This window comes from Myripristis murdjan, chromosome 19, assembly GCF_902150065.1.
Source record: "Myripristis murdjan chromosome 19, fMyrMur1.1, whole genome shotgun sequence".
Taxonomy (NCBI): domain Eukaryota; kingdom Metazoa; phylum Chordata; class Actinopteri; order Holocentriformes; family Holocentridae; genus Myripristis; species Myripristis murdjan.
In genome coordinates this window covers 17,333,126-17,352,438 of record NC_043998.1, presented here as the reverse complement: position 1 = coordinate 17,352,438, position 19,313 = coordinate 17,333,126, and the positions used below count along the sequence as shown (strand labels likewise).

At 43.3% G+C, this 19,313-nt stretch overlaps 1 protein-coding gene across 3 annotated transcripts in view; it reads right to left on the bottom strand.

Moving 5' to 3' along the window:
• Positions 1-11,155: 11,155 nt before the first annotated feature.
• The window catches only part of spag9b (sperm associated antigen 9b), a 38,985-nt gene continuing 30,827 nt past the window's right edge, over positions 11,156-19,313 (bottom strand). For all 3 annotated transcript variants that reach the window (XM_030077075.1, XM_030077074.1, XM_030077076.1), the window contains 11 exons: positions 19,045-19,266; positions 18,567-18,723; positions 18,098-18,226; positions 17,929-18,009; positions 17,697-17,764; positions 17,443-17,591; positions 16,064-16,235; positions 15,809-15,922; positions 14,918-15,097; positions 14,414-14,545; positions 11,156-13,662 (listed from right to left, as the gene is read on the bottom strand). In XM_030077075.1, the coding sequence (XP_029932935.1) occupies positions 13,544-13,662; positions 14,414-14,545; positions 14,918-15,097; positions 15,809-15,922; positions 16,064-16,235; positions 17,443-17,591; positions 17,697-17,764; positions 17,929-18,009; positions 18,098-18,226; positions 18,567-18,723; positions 19,045-19,266 (1,523 nt within the window). In that variant the 3' untranslated portion in view covers positions 11,156-13,543. The remainder of the gene's footprint in view (positions 13,663-14,413; positions 14,546-14,917; positions 15,098-15,808; positions 15,923-16,063; positions 16,236-17,442; positions 17,592-17,696; positions 17,765-17,928; positions 18,010-18,097; positions 18,227-18,566; positions 18,724-19,044; positions 19,267-19,313) is intronic.

Sequence of the window (19,313 nt, the reverse complement as noted above, 5' to 3'; positions counted from 1 at the left end):
TTGTTCTCCCCGGGCTTAAAACAACAGCATGCGTGTGTTTGCGTGTGCCACATGCTACAACACACTTTCAAGGGGGAGACTTCCATTTGGCTGGAACAGCGCGGAGCGGCGGGTAATCTTAAATCGCCGCGCTAACCTTCAATGTATAGAAAAGTCATTGTTTTGTCTGCAAACACAGCAAACACTGCCTCAGTCATTTCAAGAATCTCTCACAAATGAAGTGTGGGCAACTTTTCCCACCCACACGAATCGCCCTGACGGTGTTTTTTTGTGCAGAGGCATCTCATTTTCTGCAGCCTTCCTTTTGCTGTTGTTTGAAATTTATTCAGAGTAGCATCCTTGATCATAAATTCGTAGGCGGCTGTTTGCTCATACAGATGGGAGAGGGAGGGGGGCATCACGCTGTTGACAAAAACGCTAACATTTCTAATGTGTGTCAAGAAGCTACATAAAAAGAGCAAGACACTTCTCTATTTCTTTTCTTTCTTTTTACCCCTCCAGCTCCAACAGGAGACACACACACACACACACACACACACACACAGCGAGAGCTTCCACCTATCCTGACACCCTGAGGATCCTCTGAAAGAGCCATATGTCTCCTCTGCGTCGTCACAGCAACAATCTCAGGCCCATCGTGCACTTCTCTCTTATCATGCAAATGAATGAGGGATCTGGACCAATGGCCTGCAGACAGAGAGTGAACCCAGGAGAGACTCCGCACAACACTGACCACAGCTGCCTAATGGGCGCACCGATATGGGCCACATTTTGGAGACAGGTGCAAAATTTACAACTCAACTTTTCTGTTTCTATCATTTCAAAAACATTTAGTTTTTGTCATTTAGAGCGTATCATACGCCCAAACAAAGCCACAGCATGAACCAGTGTCATTTAAAGTAGCTCTCTGTGTAGGTAGCGCTGTCAAAACTGGAGCTCTTTTTGTTTAGGAGGCTCCTCTTATCTGTTGCCAGCTGCTCCTGTGTTTGACTTTGGTGAGACTTTTTCAGGGATGCAGAAATAAGCCTCATCAGAACCCCAGTCATCATAGGAATAGTATATTTACCAGTAAAAAAGAACAAAAACAGAGTGGAGTGGAGTGGAGTTGAGCTGAAACTATGATTCATTGTACTCATGATTAGTTTTGTCCCCACAAACTGGGCTAGTTTTTTTTATGAGAAATGACAGAAAGGTTGAGATTTTCTAGGTGGAAGTATTCCAGCTATTTTGATTTCATGGAGAGGAATGATGACAGGTACATTTGACATTGTGCTGCTTGGCTTCCTTGATGATTCGCAGGAGAGGAAACTGAATTCTCCACATTTCTCAAGAAGATGCCGCTGCCAATTTCAGGAGGATAACAGAAAAATAATATAATGATTGATTGGACAGTAATGTTGCTCTTGGACTGAGCCACAAGTTAGGAGAAATATAAAACTTCTCTTTTCAGTCCAACGCTGTCCATCCATCTAGGGGTGTTTCAGCATCGAAGATAACCATGACGTTTAAAAAATGAAATATTTATATACATATATATATATCATGTTAATAATACAGATATGATAATATCGCATAAATAATCCAACACCTGTTTAATCATTTCCATCCTTGGTTTGTCTCCCTCCCACAACGCCACTCACACACAGACACACACAGCACACACACACCTGACGTGGTTATTGACTCTCCACCTCCCTACACAGTGTAATTAAATTATGGAGACAAGGAGACAAAACTCTCAATAAACAAAGTGAAAAATTAATATGACTGATAGCATTATTATTATATCATATTTAAATAGATATCACAATACTGTTGTTATCATAAATTCTTTTGGCCATGAGGATCATCGTGGTGAAAATCTGATATTGTGACTGCCCTACATCCGTCACGTCTTCAATTCTCCCTCTCGTTCTGTGGTTGTCGGCGTTGTTTACATTCTTTATAAAGGTGTTGTGTGGCACATGGGAGAGGCGGATCAGGGCAGCGTGACACTTTGATGAATTCCAATGCGAGTCAGCTCCGTAGCCCAGTCCAGCCTCCGTTCTCTCCTCTGCTTCTCTTATGTCACCTCTCTGTCTCCTCTGCGGTCCACAACGCTGGCCAGCAGACAGAACTGGGTCAGAGCGAACCTGAGGCTGCCGGCTCCCGTTACTACGCCACCCAGGTCAGGACCTGGAGGCCTTGAATGGGATTCAGACGTCAAGCGGGGTTCGGCTCGGACCGCTATCAATCACCGTCAGCATCCCACTCTGTGAGCAGACTCCCCCTCAGGGCAGTGAAGTGATGAGCTTGGACCCACTGACGGGTCAATACCAGACTTCTCTGACTTTGCCTGGGCAAGTGAGCGGGGAAGCGGCAAGAACTGCTGATTTGTTCACTTTCGGTTTAGTTCAGGGCATTTATGTGGGTCATAATGGTGCAAAGCATTTGTTCTGGGCCATAGATGCTCTATTAACGATGGATTTAAAGGGGCAGTTAAGTTCGATTTTTACTGCCCCATCGCACAAAAAGACCATCATATATCTGCTGGGCTCTGATAGGGTATGGCCAGGTGCTGAGATTTCCGCTGTTAAAAACTCATTTTTCAGCCTGTCTTCTGCTTTCGGGACAAAAACTCCTCACCCTCTGAATTTTGAGAAATTCCCAGCAGCCCCCAGTACTCATGAGAAGCTGACAGATGATGTCATTAGCCAATTTGCACGGGAATGCATTTGTAATGGGGCAGCTGCAGTGTGAATGGGGAGCATCATGTCATGTGAGGCTGGTGTCAGAGGATGTGTGTTGTTGCAGTTCCTGTTGGTCACCAGCAGAGATCCACAGAGTAAAAGTGAAGGCTCCATTAAAGGGGATAGTACAGAAAGCAGGTTTTTTTTGCTTGTTTTGGCCTGGATGCTTCAGTCTGGGATGTTATGATGATGCTCTAAGATGTTGGTGGTATTCTTCACCAACTGGGTTTCATCAAAAAACAAACCAATAATTTAGAACCTTAGATTTGCATCACCCTGCCCATGTTTTGGCAGCCCTGTGTATTAACAGTGGCTGTTACTGCCAGGGAAAAGGCCACTGATACAACCAGCCAATCAGTGGCCAGCGGCTCATTAATTGTGAATGAATGTCTTTAAAATGCCTTGTTAAATTCTAATAGAAAAAATAGAAATAGAGAACAGTTTCATTTATCATAAAATAGTGCCAGAAAATGATGACCCCACACATTTAACCACAATGCAATGTTTTGTTGAATGAATACAAGCCACAGTTGTCTTACCTTGGCATTCAAATCTGGATTGGAGAAATTGCATTTACGATGTAAAATGTCAATTTCAAAGTGAAATTGCAAATAAAAGAATCCACCAACTAACACGGCTATGTACCTTAACTTTTGAATGTCTGGCAAGAAGACACGACTGTCGCCATGCTGGAATCTGTAGGAACAAGACGTGATTGGTTGTTCCTAGTAGAAAGAAATGAAGAAAAAAAAAAAACAAGTGAAGCAGTTTCAAAGTGAAGCAGTTGTTGCAGCCCGTTAAGTGGAGTGAGGAGAATTGTATGAGCAAGAATTGTGGTATAAAACAGGGTTTAAAAAGGTTTTGAATCACTGCAACCACAAGAGGTCTTTGATCATACAGTCATAACTGCGCATATAAAATATTAGGCTGATAGGCGGAGTGGCATGCAAGATTAGCTGCAGACAGACACACACATGTGCACACGGACAGACACACGCGACTATGACCCCCTCCAGGCTGCCGTCTTAATAAAGAGATGAAAGAATGGAGGGTTCGGTGAGTGTTTTCAGGGAGGAGTAAGCCACGTCATCTCTCAGCTATGTAAGGAAACGTTAAAGCGCTCTCTGGAAATGCTTTGCAATAGCGCATACAAAATGCTTAAGAGGCTTACACTCTGGAGGGCTCTGTAAACTGGAGCCCCACGGCGTTGCTTAAAATAACGTGATTGGTCTCAAAATTGTCTCGCATCATTGTGACTCAGCAGACAAACATGTAACTAAATGGTGAAATTGTGGAAACACGAAGCCTCTATTGTGCATTCTCTCTATTGTCTGCTCTATGTCTCTATTCTCTATTCTATTATTTACACGTCTCCCCCCCTCGGTTTGTTTACACTATTTTAGGAATGGGTTTGCCGTTAAATCAAAGGTTGTTCATAGCGATTAATCTCCAAGCTTCCCTTATCTCTTTATTTATGCAGATATGTGTTCAGCTCCCTCTGGCCATACTGCAGCAGCGAGCTAAAAAGACAAATAACACACCCCAATTCAAAGCACAGTTTTCACTTGCTACTAGTCTCTGTCAGTAGAACTGGAGCATCGACACTCTAATACCATTTTTATCAGTCTCGCAGGAAACATTCATGGGAGATAGAGACTGTATACTTGGCATTTGCAGGCCCAGACTGTGGAGAAGTAAAAGGTTACCTTATACAACCTTTCAAATATCTGTCTCTGATGACACACACACGTGGAATACGTATTCCAAAGGTTGCACGGTGTTTTCTAAACAAAAAACGCATTGTTTTTGACCTTGAGACTGAAGGACAGCACATTTGGAAATGGAACCTGTTGCCATTTCGTTCATCCGGATCTTACAGCGTTCACCTCCTCACAGGACTTTTCGACTTGACAGACTAGACAGAATTGAAAAACCTGTAGGCTGGACAAAGTGAATTTCAGATGACTCTGATAACACAAAGTAAATATGAAATCCCACTTCAGTGTAGAGTTGAGGTGGAAAGATAAGAGTTTAGCCTGAAATGCTCAAGCTAGTGTAATCCTCAGAGTGATTCATCAAATATCAAGGAATAACTGGCACCGAGAATCAACAAACATCACCATTGATGACTCAGTCAGGCTGATTGACAAGTTTCACATCTATACCCAGACTGCCTGAAATATTCACTGACCCACTAAGGAGACTCAACAAGGACACAGGAAGTGCAGGAGGGGGGAGGGGTTGGAGTGGGATACAAGGTACACACAGTCTCTCCAGGCTGCTGCAGGTTGGAGGTAAAAAGAGACGCCGTTCTGTTCTGTTCTTTGCCATCCTGACTTCCAACACAGCGCTGCTCCCTGCAGGCCGCAGCCACACCTCAGTGCAGAGGCAGAGACCAAAAGCACACGGCGTCCGCAGGGAGACCACCGCGGGACCCAGCAGGCACCGCATACTAAACAAACCAGCAGCGTTTTTCTCCTCTGATTATGCTCTCAGAACTAAAAAGCCAGGTGCCTCGTGTGTTTTGAAGGGCGTCCGTACATCGTGGCTGGTTGCACTCTCTCCCTCTCCCTCTCAGAGCGGCCTAGCTGCCTCTGCTCCGTGGATGTGTGACGGCGTTCGGCGCTGAAGGACAGGTCAGAGAGCGGTTCAGCGCGGTGACGACATCCACCGCCACAGAGGAGATATGCCACGGTTCATATCAGCGGATACATTTGTGACTCCATTCTGAAGCAGACAGGCGGCCTGAGGACTGGCAGCGCTCGGTACATTTATAGCCTTACCTCGACAGTCCAGAGAGAGGCTCGCTCCGGGGTTAGGGCCGCACTGCACCGGACAAACAAGACATCTGAGCTCTTGCAAGGAATGAAAGCACAATATTGGTCTGATCGAATAGATTTATAAAGAAAAATACATGGCCTCTGTGTGCATGACATAATTTACAGTTAGTTCCCTGTGGATGAGCGAGGAGCAGGATGACATTCATGGTTTAATGTGGCTGAAAATGAGAGGATGAGAGGAGAGGGGAGCATTTTTTTTGCTGCTAAAGAGGGAACTTTGGCAGACGTAATATTTGGTGCAGCGTGGTCACAGGGCGCATCATTAGATTACAGTGGGTCTCACTGAGAACGAGGCTGTGGAGTAGCACTGCAGTAACACTTTGTGCAGTTGACAGGTCGAGTGTGCGCCCATGCGAGGATGAAAGTTTGGGTGTGTGCGAGAGAGCGAGGAGAGTGTGTGGGAAAGAATGTATATGTGTGTGTGTGTGTGTGTGTGTGTGTGTGTGTCTGCAGGCAGTGTGAGACCCCGTTGAGCCCAGTGTGTTTAGGAGCAGGGGGGCGTGACTCATCTCACCCTCGGGCTCTGCTTCTCAAAATACACCGCCCCCCACCTTTTTTCTGTCAGTTCATCTCTTCTTTTTTTCGCCTTCAGCAAACTTAAGATGACATCGTCCTGAACCCCGTTTGACATGTGCTGTTCATCTTTTCACCTCATGATGGCAAGTATCGATCTTCAATTTCTGAGACAGAGACGGAGGGCGAGCGGGGATGACGGAGAGCGGCAGAGACAGGCCAGCAGGCTGACAGACAAACAGCAGCACAAGCAGAGAGCGGAGCAAACGCTAAAGCTCATTCGTCTTGACAGTTTTCACGGCACCAGTCAGGGCGTCCAAAAGACACGGGGAGGACAGACAGGCTACTGAGCGACGAGACGGGTCTGTACCGGCTGACCTGTATCACCTCCTCTGTACAGGCAGCGGGGGTTGCTTAGCGGTTACAGGGTTGGGTCCCGGGCCAAGGTCAGGGCTCCTGTTTGGCCCGTGGTGCACCTTGCCCACTATCCGGCAAGACGATCGGGACCTGAATCACCTCTGTCGCCGTGTCCCAAAAACATCTCGCATACTCACTCAAACCAAGATTAGAGTATCTAGTGAGGAAATGCATACTTCAGTATTTTCCATGTGCACTTGCAACACACCAGTTTCCCACCATGCAGTGCTTCCTGGGAGGGGAGGAGCTACTCCGGAAGCAACAGTGAAAGAGAAGGGTTTTTTTTCTTTATTTGAGAATATTTAAGTCAAGTACATGCAGTATACATGTTACATTTTTTTTCATTGGAAAAGCTGCTGCAAATATACTTTAGTATAATATAATATCAAAATAAATAAATAAATAAATAATATATAATAATAAATAAATAAATAAATAAATAAATAATAACATAATTAATAAATTACAAGGAACAACAAATAACAAAATGTAGGAGGAAAGAAAGAAACAAACCAAAAAAAAAAAAAAAAAAAAAAAACTTCAGGGTCAGCTAACTAATTAGTCAATTTGAAATAAGTTATCTATTAGTTTTTGACAATTTGTGTTTTCTGAGTTTAAAATTTTCAGTAGTAGCCAAATATGTTCACAGTGTCACAGACAGGTGAAAACACCATCAGCAAGGCCTGCTATGATAATAATGATCTGCAGCAAAGCGTTAGCAAATCAAATGTAAAACCTAAACCAGACAATTTAATGTGGTACAATGACAATAAGAACCTGAAAGGACCAAACATGACAGACAGAGTTCACCTTTACACCAGACAAGCACAGCATTTTCTCAATACATGGCACAATAAAGCACATCAAAGAGCTTTAGACACTGCTTTGAACTGATATCAAAAATATAATTAAAATGTGAAATAAAGTAAACAGAAATTAAAAAAACAAAAAAAAAACAATCTTCCAACTTCAGTGAAAGCTGGTGTTAGCAGAGGCAGTGATGCACAGGGCGTCTGCAGGGTTAATTAGCAGCTATTTTAGACATGCAAGTTCAAAAAGGAACCTCATGAAAATATTACAGTGTCTAACAACATGAGCACATGGAGACGCTTCCCCTCCGGCAAGTGTGAAAATAAAAGTACACCTGGGCGTACAAGGCAGTGGAGGGATTCAAGAGAGAGAGAGTGATAAGGAAATCAACAATTTAACACCATGGAAACAAAGTGACTAGCTCATTTACAGTAAACAAATCAGACAGAAAATGAAGTGACATGATAAACACTCTCTCCCTCCGAGCGCCGTCTGAGTGGAAGCTTATGGGGCTGAGCGTCTTCTCAGTGGGAGCCCACTCAAGATTTCTCTGTCCCCCGGGGGCTCCCGTAGTCTTGTGCATCTCTGATGTTCAGACGAGGGGCTTGTCTCTGAACGTTTGCAAAAATGAAAAACAGCAGGCGTGAGAGATCATCTCTTTTTGTCTTTGCCTCGGGGCGCTCGGCTGCTGCAAGGGAGACAAGTGCGGGTATAATCATAGTGTGTGTATTCATATGCAATGTGAGAGAGTCTAGGAGTGTGTGTGTGTGTGTGTTTGTGTGTGTGTAGCCCTGACATGGTAGATCAAAGGGTGTGCCAGAGACTGTCTGGGTGACTGGGCCTCAGAGAGAACGCTGCTTCATCAGGCTGAAGCTACAGAGCAACAGAGCCACGGTTAACACTCTGAAGCCTGACAGTGGGCTTTTATTTAACCCTCTTTATTTTAAACTATTTGGTGGATTTTTTTTTTTTTTATTTGTAATTTTCTTGCCAAAGTTATTTTATTTTATTTGTAAATTTGTGTTTATTATCTTAGAAATTAATTCAAAAAATGAAATAATTTTTTCCCCTTTTTTTCTAATTTTCAGGTCAATTTTCTTATGATTTATAACTATTTTGTTTTCTAATTTTCCTGTCATTTTCATACCATTTTTTAATTAATGCTTGCTTATGTTGGGGATCGTCAGTTTTCTTGTAAACATAGTTCCACATTTAACTGAATCTGCAGTTAGATGTGATTTTGCAAAACATTTTTATTTTTCATTTCATATTTGACGGCAGAAAAGACAAAATGTTGCATTTGATGAAACCGGATATTGAAGTTGTATGACCCTTCATATTTTCATGTAGTGTAAGTGGCTGCTCAGCCCCAGTCCAGATGTGATCTAGGATACACACACACACACACACACACACACACACACACACACACACAGAAATCCCTTTGGTTACAGGGCTGACTGTCACAGGGAGGGAACACTCACATCACATCAGAGAAGAAAGAAGCCTGAGAGGGAAGACACGGGATGACAGAAAGAGACAGACAGAGAGGGGTGGAGCAGAGTGCAAAATGAGGAATGAGAAATGAAGAGACAGAAATAGAATGTGTGTGTGTGTGTGTGTGTGATGCAGGGCGACTCCAGCTGTGTGTTTATCCTGCACCGGGGGAGACTGTGACAAGCCAGCTGAGATGACAGAGCAGATGATGACTGTGACATGCAACGCTGGCGACGCACTGCCTCCACACACACTCCATAGTGTCTGTTATTTCTGTTATTTGTGTGTGTGTGTGTGTGTGTGTGTGTGTGTACTGGTTTGCATGGCTCACAGAGATAGGCATGATTCACTCAAAATAGATGCAACAGTACAAATTTGCCTGCGAAGAGGCTGGGTTTCAGTGATGTACACCTTGCTTATTTTTCCTTCTTGTGGTAAAAAAAAAAAAAAATGTATCATTGGGCAGAGTCAGCATCCAGCTCATTACACGCATCTGGCCCTCGGTGAAGCACAGGGGGCCACACACACTTTAAGACATACACACACACACACATACTCTTTGTCTTGATGTGCAACAGTCACAGGACAGTGCAGAGGGTGGTAGTGGCGAGTCTATAGGCCTGGGGGGTCCTGGGCAGTGGTTGGGCTGATGCACTACCACAAGACCAAGAGAGAGGTTAACCCCCCCCCCTCTGAGCCACCAGCTGGCCACCTTACATAACTGCAGAGTGAGAAGGAAGGACAAAGTGGGAAAAGGGATATACCAGGACATCATTAAGGGTACACACAGCAGAGGCTCAGCTTTCCTCAACTTTTTATTAGCAGTATGCAAATTTAATGGCTCGCATGGATCTCCAGGGCCCTAAATTCAGAGCAGACATCACAACAACAGGTGTGAAACTAATGGAAGTCGCAAGGGAGAGGGTCTTTCAGTTTAAACCGGAGTTGTGTTCGTTCAAAACCTGCACACTTGGGTTAACAATCACTGTTTTAAGGCAACAAAAAAAACCTCTGAAAATATAATTGGCCTTTGGTAATATTTGCGGCTGGTTTATGTCCTTCGTGAATACAAAAGCACACATTGTCGCTATCACGTGAAGCTCTCCTCACTCCTAATTTGGAGATTTTCACTTCATTTGAGGGATTACTTGTTCCTTTATGAGTTGAGGAATTCCCAGACTTCCTGACCTGATGAAACTGTCCTGAGCCGTTGGATAAGCCTGAAAATATGCACTACTGCATGGATGGAGATAAATGTATATATATATATCCAACATGGTACAGTATATCCATACCCTCCTACTACACTGTCATTACGGTGATCCATGACAGAAATGCATTCTCCTAAGAGCTTGGGAAGAGATTAAGGCTTCTCTATCGGTCTTTCAGCCTGCTAAGCTCCACTTCAGCCTCATTCAATGGGCTGGAACCAAGGCCTTGAATAGAACAGCGGTGGGCCAATCACAGACAGGGGAGGGGTGCTTCTGTCTTTATAATAAAGTCGCTAGGAAAACACTGTCAAGTATGTGGCTCAACCACACCACCTAGTGTGGGAAGCAAGAAGCGTACGGGCTCCTCTTGCAGCTGCATTCAGGTAATGTGACTGGAAATGAATGTGTTTACCTAGCAGATGACTTGTGGGAAAAACCCAAAGCGCACGCTATGCATAATGCAAAGGTTTCATTATAAGCATCAGCTGATATTGCTGACCTGATAGCTGAAAATGGACTACCCGAGCCACAGGGGACACAAGCAATTCACAGCAATATGAGATATGTTCTGCTCGATTTTTAGTATCTGCCTGGCTAGGAAAGGAAAAAAAAAAAAAAAGAAGAAAAATAAATCAATATTGTGGCAGTGTATAGAGCTCAGGTGGAGCAGAGGGATTTGTGTTTGTCTTACCATCCTTGACACTCACCTTGCAACGCCTCAGCACAGGTAAACAAACTCCTACCAAGACGAACACCTGAGCTCCTCAGCGTACTGCTTAAATCTTGAAAAATCTCAAACGAGGCTGCACCTCGTTGGCAATGAGGACAAACAACAGACAGACAGAAAAGTTTGCCCACAAAAATTGGTTTATTTGATTGTTAAAAATGAGTAAGGCTAGAGATGCTGTAGAAGTACATGGTGGTGTGCGTACTGCTGACAGATGGGAGTCGCCGCCGAGTCAATGACAAGCGTGTGTTTGGGTGGGGGCGGGGGCGCAGGGCTGACAATGACCTGCTGAACTCGGCATGGAGGAGGGCGGGACTTCCTGTAAAGTTGGGGGGCTAATTTGCTGAATCCTGCTACAGTGGGACAAAGTTGCCCTCGCTGTCACTGCCCACAGACCCGTTTGACCTTTTCCCGCTTTGGGATTGAAAAGTGATCTGTCAGTGTGCGAGGTCAAGCTCGACCCGGGGCACTCTACACAGACGACAGGCCTCAGACCAACCCCACTCACTCACCTCCACTCCCCTACAGATAGTGCATAGCTCAGGAAAGTTACCCCCTCTAAATCAAAGTCATCATTTCAACAGCAACAACCGTTGTCAAAACAATAAACCCCAAGCCATTTTCATGTTTCTTACACATATATAATCATATATATTCATATTCAATGTACAAAGTTACATTCTGAATTGCAAAGGCTCATTCACTGAAATAAATACTGAAACGGCTAAACTGCAATACGTTTCCTCTTCTCTCCTGGAGAGAAGAGACATGCGCACGCACACACACTCGCATGAGGACTGACCTCCTCTCATACGCTTCAATACAGAGAGAAAAACCAAACCAAACAAAACATACCAGTCCTGTCTACTGGTACACAGAGGCAAAACATACAGGGCATGTCTCAAATGACACCCCGCCCGACATCTTGTGCATTTGTGCCAGCCGGGCCAGACAAGTGTGCACGAGATGGAGTGAGGCTGCCATTTGAGAGAGAGCGGTCTAAAAGACAGACATACAAAAAGTTCATAAAAATAGGCTTAAAACATTTTCTGAAATGTTTGCCAGAAGCAACAGGAGGGAATCTCACTGAGAACTTCAGTTAATCAACATCGTACAAGTAGAAAAGGGGTAAAACAGCTCTGCAAAGCCAAAAAATGTCAGCCTTGAGTTTTTGACCTCTAAATGTCAAGGATTTTTGAGGACGTTTAGGTAATCCTCAATGCTCCTGCTTGTCGTATTTTCTCTTCTAGTATATTTCTCATAGCAATAGGTCCAGCATGTATTACTCTTTCATACCCAAAGAATATTTCTTATCAGTTTGCAAATAGTAAAGTCTAAAAATATATCTATCTATACATCAGGAATTGTTACAAAGACTTGCTTGTTATCTACAGGGAGGCAAATCAAACATGCTGCTGAAAGGGTGCCACGGTATGGGGTGAGATGACACACTATTATGTTGCTATCTATCCATCTTTTAGTTCTTTTTTTCCTTTGGTAGCAAACATGTAACATTCTTTCATGAAAGAATAAATACTTTCACACTTGAAAAGTCTATAACTTAGCTCTTTCAAACCTCGATACCTAAGGCAGTCGTAGATATCAGTAAAGTGTCGACTAGCTCAAGCTGGTGGGAGTTTAAACCAGGGAGCAGAGGACCAATGACACCTAAAAAGCCCTGGTCAAACCCTTCTACAGCACACCTTTCCATCCTTTTGCCCGTCCTTCCTTCCTTGAGGTAAAAATGTAATTAATATCTAATCAAAGTCAAAGGATGGTCTTCACAATTCAAACCACAACCATTTTTTTTTTTTTTTTTTTTTTGCCAAGGAAGGGAGGATGCATGTCGTGAGAAGTAGTAGATGCAGAGGTAGCTGTTGCTTTTCACTACTTATTTAGCAATTTTGCCATTGTCAGTGTCGAACCTAAAAAGAAAACTGCTACCTCAAGGAGGGGTCGGACATGAGGAGAAGTCTTTGAGCAGGGCCGTCCTCTGCTTGAGCAGCTACTAACAAGACGGGTCTGATGTATTGCATTTGTCTTAAACAAGATCCAGACCCGGAGACTACTGGCGATCGATTCAATTGTCTTGCATACAATCAAAAGCCAAGTTCTCAAGGGGGGAAAAAAAAGTTATTATTGAAATGGGATCTGGAGTTTGCCATTTTTGATTGGCTCCCAAGTGTGATTGCCCCATGCTTTTATTGTTATTGAACACTGGGAACATTCAGGCAATTTGGTGTGCAACAAACCAACCTTTTCTCTTCTTAACAAACTGGATGTCCCCTGACAAACACTGAGGCCAGCATCAGCACACAGCAAGTGGACAAGGGGAGGTAACCTGAAAACGTCAGTTAGAAAATTAGGTGCAGTTTTTGAGCAAATAAAACAAACAAACAAAAAGTATTGGTTTGAATTCAATAATAGCATTAAATCAAATAATATTAGAAGAGCAAGAGGCATAATATTGGATTTCAATTCCGATCCATGAAATAAAAAAGAAAAAATAATAATAAAAAAATAATAATGGAGAAAAAATTTTAAAAAACAAACAAAATAAACATGCAGTTGCGTGAATCGTTTTGGACTGCTTGTCCACCCCTCCGCCCAGGTTTACTACTGAGAAAGATCCAAGAGCAGGTTTTTGCTCATTTCACCGTTACGGTTCAAGTGAGTATTTGAGGAGAAAGTGCTGATCTTAGACGTGTGCCTTCTGGGGGGGGAGGGGAGTGTCCACCTGAACGTCCCCCTCCATGAGCCAAAAGGAAAAGTCGGGCGTCACAGGTCAGAGGTCGCAGTTCAGTCCTCATTGACCATGACCTGCCAGACGATGAGGTGGCTGCGCTCGGCTTTGGCCAGGAAGGGCTGCAGTTTCATGGAGGGCTCCACCATCTCCTCTGCCTCGCCGCCCTCATCGCCTACACACACACACACACACACACACACACAAGTAAAAACACCATGTTAGGGGTTGAATTTACTCCTGCACTAAGAACTAACCGGTGATTCTTCTCTGATTTGATCTACGTCCTTTAGTTTACTACATCGTTCTGTGGTATCTTCTACTCTGATTGGTCAGTCAGTGTTCTGGGGTTCAATATTTCTGGAAAATGGCCACTGCTATGGATGGACACTTCAAGCCGTTTTTTTGTATCACACCATGCAGAAAGTCCAGTCCATTTACTGTCAAACATCTGACTAGTTTAGCTAACAAGGACACCTGCTGGAACCAAGAAGTCGTTACAACACTTGTAATTTACTGTGCATGCTGTAGGCTTATGTAGCTGAAATGTTACTGAAATGTCATGAAGGAATCAAGTCATTTCAACATTAGTATTTTGTGTGAAATTATTGCTTTATTTCACAAGTAGTCATGTAATCAGAATTAAAATCAGAATCAGCTTTATTCACCAAGTATGTATGCATATACAAAGAATTTGACTCCAGTCACTTCCTCATGTGCTTACACAGAGTTAGACATACAAGCACGGTAAACAAACATACTACTGCTATGTACAGAGAAGAAAAAGGAAACAAACTAACCAAAAAGTAAAGTGGTTGGTAACATTAAGTAAAAGCAGTAATAAGCTGGATACTGTACAGCCAGCTGGAAAGTAATCACAAGGGTAATCAGGCCCCTGACATGAACATTATTTGTTAAATACTCACCCATCCTGAAGTCAATGTAGCCTTCTCCTCCGCTCATGACCAGCATAGACCTGGTTCCCTCCTGAGAAGTGGCGTCTGTGGCCTTGTCACCCACAGCCTCACCTCCACTGGACGCAGATGGGACTGCATGACCTGAGCACAGAGAGCAGTGAACAGGAGACACAACTTACCAGCCAGGTAGAGACTGTGTCCAGTCCCATGGTGCCTTTGTGGCAATGACACACAGAGGTAATTCACTTAAAGTTCATTTGATTATGATCTCAGCTCTCTAGATATACAGCTACCTCCAACACATCTGTGGAGAATACACTAATGTTAGCATACACAGCTAATGGCATATTACATACATAAAGAGAAAACCTGCTAATTAAATAAACTATATACAACCCTGTTTTTTCACCTAACCTCCACCCTGCATGGCAGCAATCATTACAAATTTTAAAAAGTCTCACAAACCAGCCAACAAATAAGAGCAGATTCTTTCTGAGTCAAGTTTGGGATTACCTGGGACGGCGGTGAAGAATTTGACAGCATCCCGATGACCGTGGAAACAGAGCTGAGCGTGAGCCATGGAGCAGTAGGGCACGAAGGTCCCGGCTGTCACTTTGTCGCTGCTGTCGTCACCGTAGACACGAACTACACTTCCTGGATGGTTTCCTGCTCCTGAGGTCGCCTTGTTGGCCGCTGATGGAACAGTGGACATGAAAGAGGGAGAAATGGAGAGAGCACAAAAAGAAACAAGCTATGAATTAGTGTTTAACCAGTGTATTAAGGCAATACTGACCTTAAGAATATGATTTATGATACAAATGAAATGTGTTTGATTACGTATTTACTGTAAACTTTCTGAATGACTATCGTTGAAAATTTTTAACTATGAATTCGGTAAATCTGGACGAAAATGCTCACCATTTATTCTTGGGGATTTTATTGGTATCAACACTGTCACATTTAAGGCTTTTGAATATCAGCACAAAATATTGACTATTAGCCGTTTCAGGTTCAGTTTATGCATTATGAAACTTTAAAAAGATCACTAATTAAAAACTGAGGTGAAGTGTGCTGAAAACCTACCGTTTTATGGATATACTGTGTATATATGGTATGTAGTCATGCTACTTGTGAGTTAATGTTCAGGATGAATTTTAGCATTAGCTGACAGTGGTGAGTGTCCCTTTGGAGAACACCAAATCATAAGAAAAGTAATCTGAAAAAGAGAAGCAATCTGTGGTGTTATGTGAGGTGTGTAACCCAGAGTAACTATATAATGCATCATGTTGAAGTAGATACACAGTCAGTAGAATGAGAAGTAACTATAAAGTAGTTTTAGAGGACAAGTGCAGCAGAAATATTGATCAGTTGTGGTCGAAGACACCAAGCTAAAGTTTTTCTCACTCTCTGTCAGAGGGATGGAGATGATGACGCCATTGCCTGTGCCGATCCAGAGACGATTACATGACACAGTGAGAGCTGTGATCCGCACAAACGAGAAGCCCAGCTTCCCCGTACCTGAGAGAGACACAAAGAAGACACTGTTTTATGGTTCTACAGCTCAGATTTTGGTTGCAGTCTTTGTCAAACATTGAGCTAGAGGACAGAAAGACAGCAGAAGACCTGGCAATAGAGAAGCCAGACATGTACAGAACTGACCCAGCATCTTGCTGACGTAGGGCTCAATGTCGACGTCCTGCAGATGCTGGTAGGTGTGGGCATGGAACAGCCTGAGTGTGGAGTCGAGTCTGATGGACACCCAGATACCGTCACCGTCCCAGGCCAGCTGACGTACCTGGCTCTCCTTACGAGGGTGGGCATCAAATGACTTCTGCAGAGGGCAGAAAATTGGAACGGGACAGATGGCATTTTAGTCAAGCAACTGTAAAGCAGCTGTAAACAAATCCCTGAGACCGCAGACTTCATGCTAACTTGAAGCAAAATTACGAAATTTCCACAAAAAAGTACATTTCAATCCTCTGGATTAAAGTGATTAAATAATCTCCTTGAATTTAAAACATAGTTACCTGATAGAAAAAAGAAAACACACAGATCACTAGAAAAGTGCTGACGGAAAAATGTCCTCAAAACTGTGTGGACGTGACTGTATAAGGACAATGCCAAAGAAATTAACTTGACAATCTTCTAAAACACCAACTAACTTCTCCCTACTGTGCATGGACAGGATTATCTTTCTCAACCTATGAGTTGACGGTGCACTTCACAAATTCCCTGTCAATATTTTATACCTGTACCCTATATTTGTGTAAAAATTCAATAAAAATATCTTTGAGAATAAAAAACACCAAGTGGTGGCTTATGCACTGGAGCCACAGCACATTATCATATCGAGAAGGGCAAAGTGGCATATCTAACAGGCAATTTTTGTCTACAACATTTCAAAAAAAGTCCAGGGCCCGTTTCTAACTGTTTATTGGTTCATGGTTGTCTTTATCATTTCTTGCATTATTTCTTTAACTACAAAAAACTTTTCTGCTGCAACCAAATGTAAAAACTTCAAGACACCAAAGAAATTATATAGAGTTTTTTCACCCAACTGGTGAAACACAAAAAAACTGGGTGTGAGCATGAAGTTTACTTTTACTTATGTATTTTAATAGTTTTTCCATATCTCTGTTTGTAGGTGTACACCCTCTATAGGTAGTGAGGGCAGTGTGCTATAAGTTGATGGGCATAGCGCATGAGGGGGAAAGCGGGTTACAGCAGACACCGTCACTGACCTTGGCCTCAGCCTCAGGCCTGTGAACACATCTACTGGGGAATGGCATCTGCGACACTACAGTTCCAATTTAAGGACACTGAAACAACAGCAACTTCATATATTCATATTATGTTTATTTTGTAATAAATTCTAAGCAACAGCGCAAGATGAACTCTCTTTGGAGTTATTTTGGGAAGAAGGCTGTAAGTCTGACATACTGCACCTGCACTCTGTGGTAAAAACAACAGGACATTGGAATATGAGTTAAAGAGTCCAAAAAAATAAACTAAGTTTTTTGCCACTTCAGTGACCATACCTCTATCCTCATGGCTTTGGGCTGCACCACATAGATTTTGTTCCTGTAGCCACACCAGACCTTGTCATGCACCACAGTCATGCAGCGGATGGAGTGGTGGGGTCTGCCCAAGTCTAACAGATGGTAGTTGGTCAGGTCCCATTGTCCATCTGACAAACATAAATCCATGATCATTTTTCTGGAAGAATCCCATGTTAACTTCATTCCTTCCTTTGTAAAAATGAAGGTAAACTTTAAAGCATGTTTCCCCTCACCTACTCCTCTGTGGAAGATGGCTAATGTGCCGTCAGACAGACCGACCAGTACACGGCCTTTAACATGCCTGTGGGAAAACACAGCAAAGTTGTTATCATCAGACAGATTGGAACGTCTGGACAAGCAGGGAAATATTATTTCGATATGGAAAATAAAGGAAATAAAAATGTGGCAGGGAATCAATGGGCCTTATGAGTAAACCCTAGAGATCATTGAGCTGAATGTACTTACACAATGCCAAGGACGGAGTCCTTCAGCTTTATAGAGTGGAGACATTTCTTCCACTGAGCCACAGAAGAGTGGACGTACACACTGGGAACCAGACAAGAACAAAAGAATTAGTGGGTTTCATGAATTCTGCAGATGTGCAATATTGAACTAGGCTCAAAAAACACCTTACCACCCGTTTTGAGCTCCCAGCCACATGGTGGGCAGGACACTACTCATCTTCTGGGCCTCTTCTCTCATCAGGTCCTGTTCTTCAGCGCTGGGATTTGAACTGACGCCGTCTTTTACCAGATCACATTCCCTGATGATCAGAGATAAGGCGAAACAAGTCCCATCTGTTTCTTTCCATTTTATAGCAAAATCTGGACAGCAACTCTCCACATGCAGCGAGACCACAGTAGCTACACAAGTTCAGTAATGCAAGTGCTATTTTTTGCAGTAATACAAATATAAAAGAGTGCAAAGTCAATTTGATTTAAACTGGACCAAGCTGGGTGGGGTCGTGTTTTCAGGGCTCCTAAGCATGACATTAGTTATTACTTTCCTGACCAAACAACTTGTTTCTCTGTGGTTTTACTGATAAAATATTCAGGTTTATTGGAGAGGATGAATCTGCACTGTATTGGACCTTGTGATGTTACCTCTGTGTGTAGCTGGCTGGAGTCTTGGCTGTCTGCTGGGCTCCCAGTGGATCAGTGAAGACGTGTTCGGTGTAGACTCCCCTCAGGCCCTCTCTCTGGTCAGCAGGTCCCGCACTCGCCTCCATCGCCTCAGTTGCTTCCTCTGCTGGCCTGGATTCTGTGGGAGACACAATGATAATATTTCTTACAAGTCTGGGTCAAAAAATATTTGCATTAGATTTAATTTATGTTTCTGTGAACATTATGTAAATTGTCTTGATTTGGTAAAACTCCCACTTCTTGTACTTCATGCAAGTTAAATAAAAGAATCAAACACTACTGATTCTAAGCAAATCATATTCTCTTCGCCTTCCAAAATGCAGAACCCAGAACATATTCACACTTCATGTTATTAGTGTCTTTTATAGAGTGCTGCCTGCTGTTCAGCCTGTGCCAAGCTTTGTTTTACCTGAGGCAGGTTAGCTGGTTACTCTGTTACCTGTTTCTCCTTCTGCCTCTGACAGTCTCTCTGCTGTCTGAGGAATGGCCACTGTCCCCTCAGCAGCACAGCCAACCACAGTGATGCCTTCAAGCATGCCGTCCCCGCCTGCTGAGCTGCTATTGGCTGAGTCGGCTGTTGACAAGCAGCCATCCCCAACGGGTCCTGCCTCAGAGTTCTGCGGTACCTCTTCTCCAGCTGGGTAGTCTGTCTCTCTTGCACCTGAATAACAATGTACAATGTCATATAAAAGCAAACAGAAACAAACT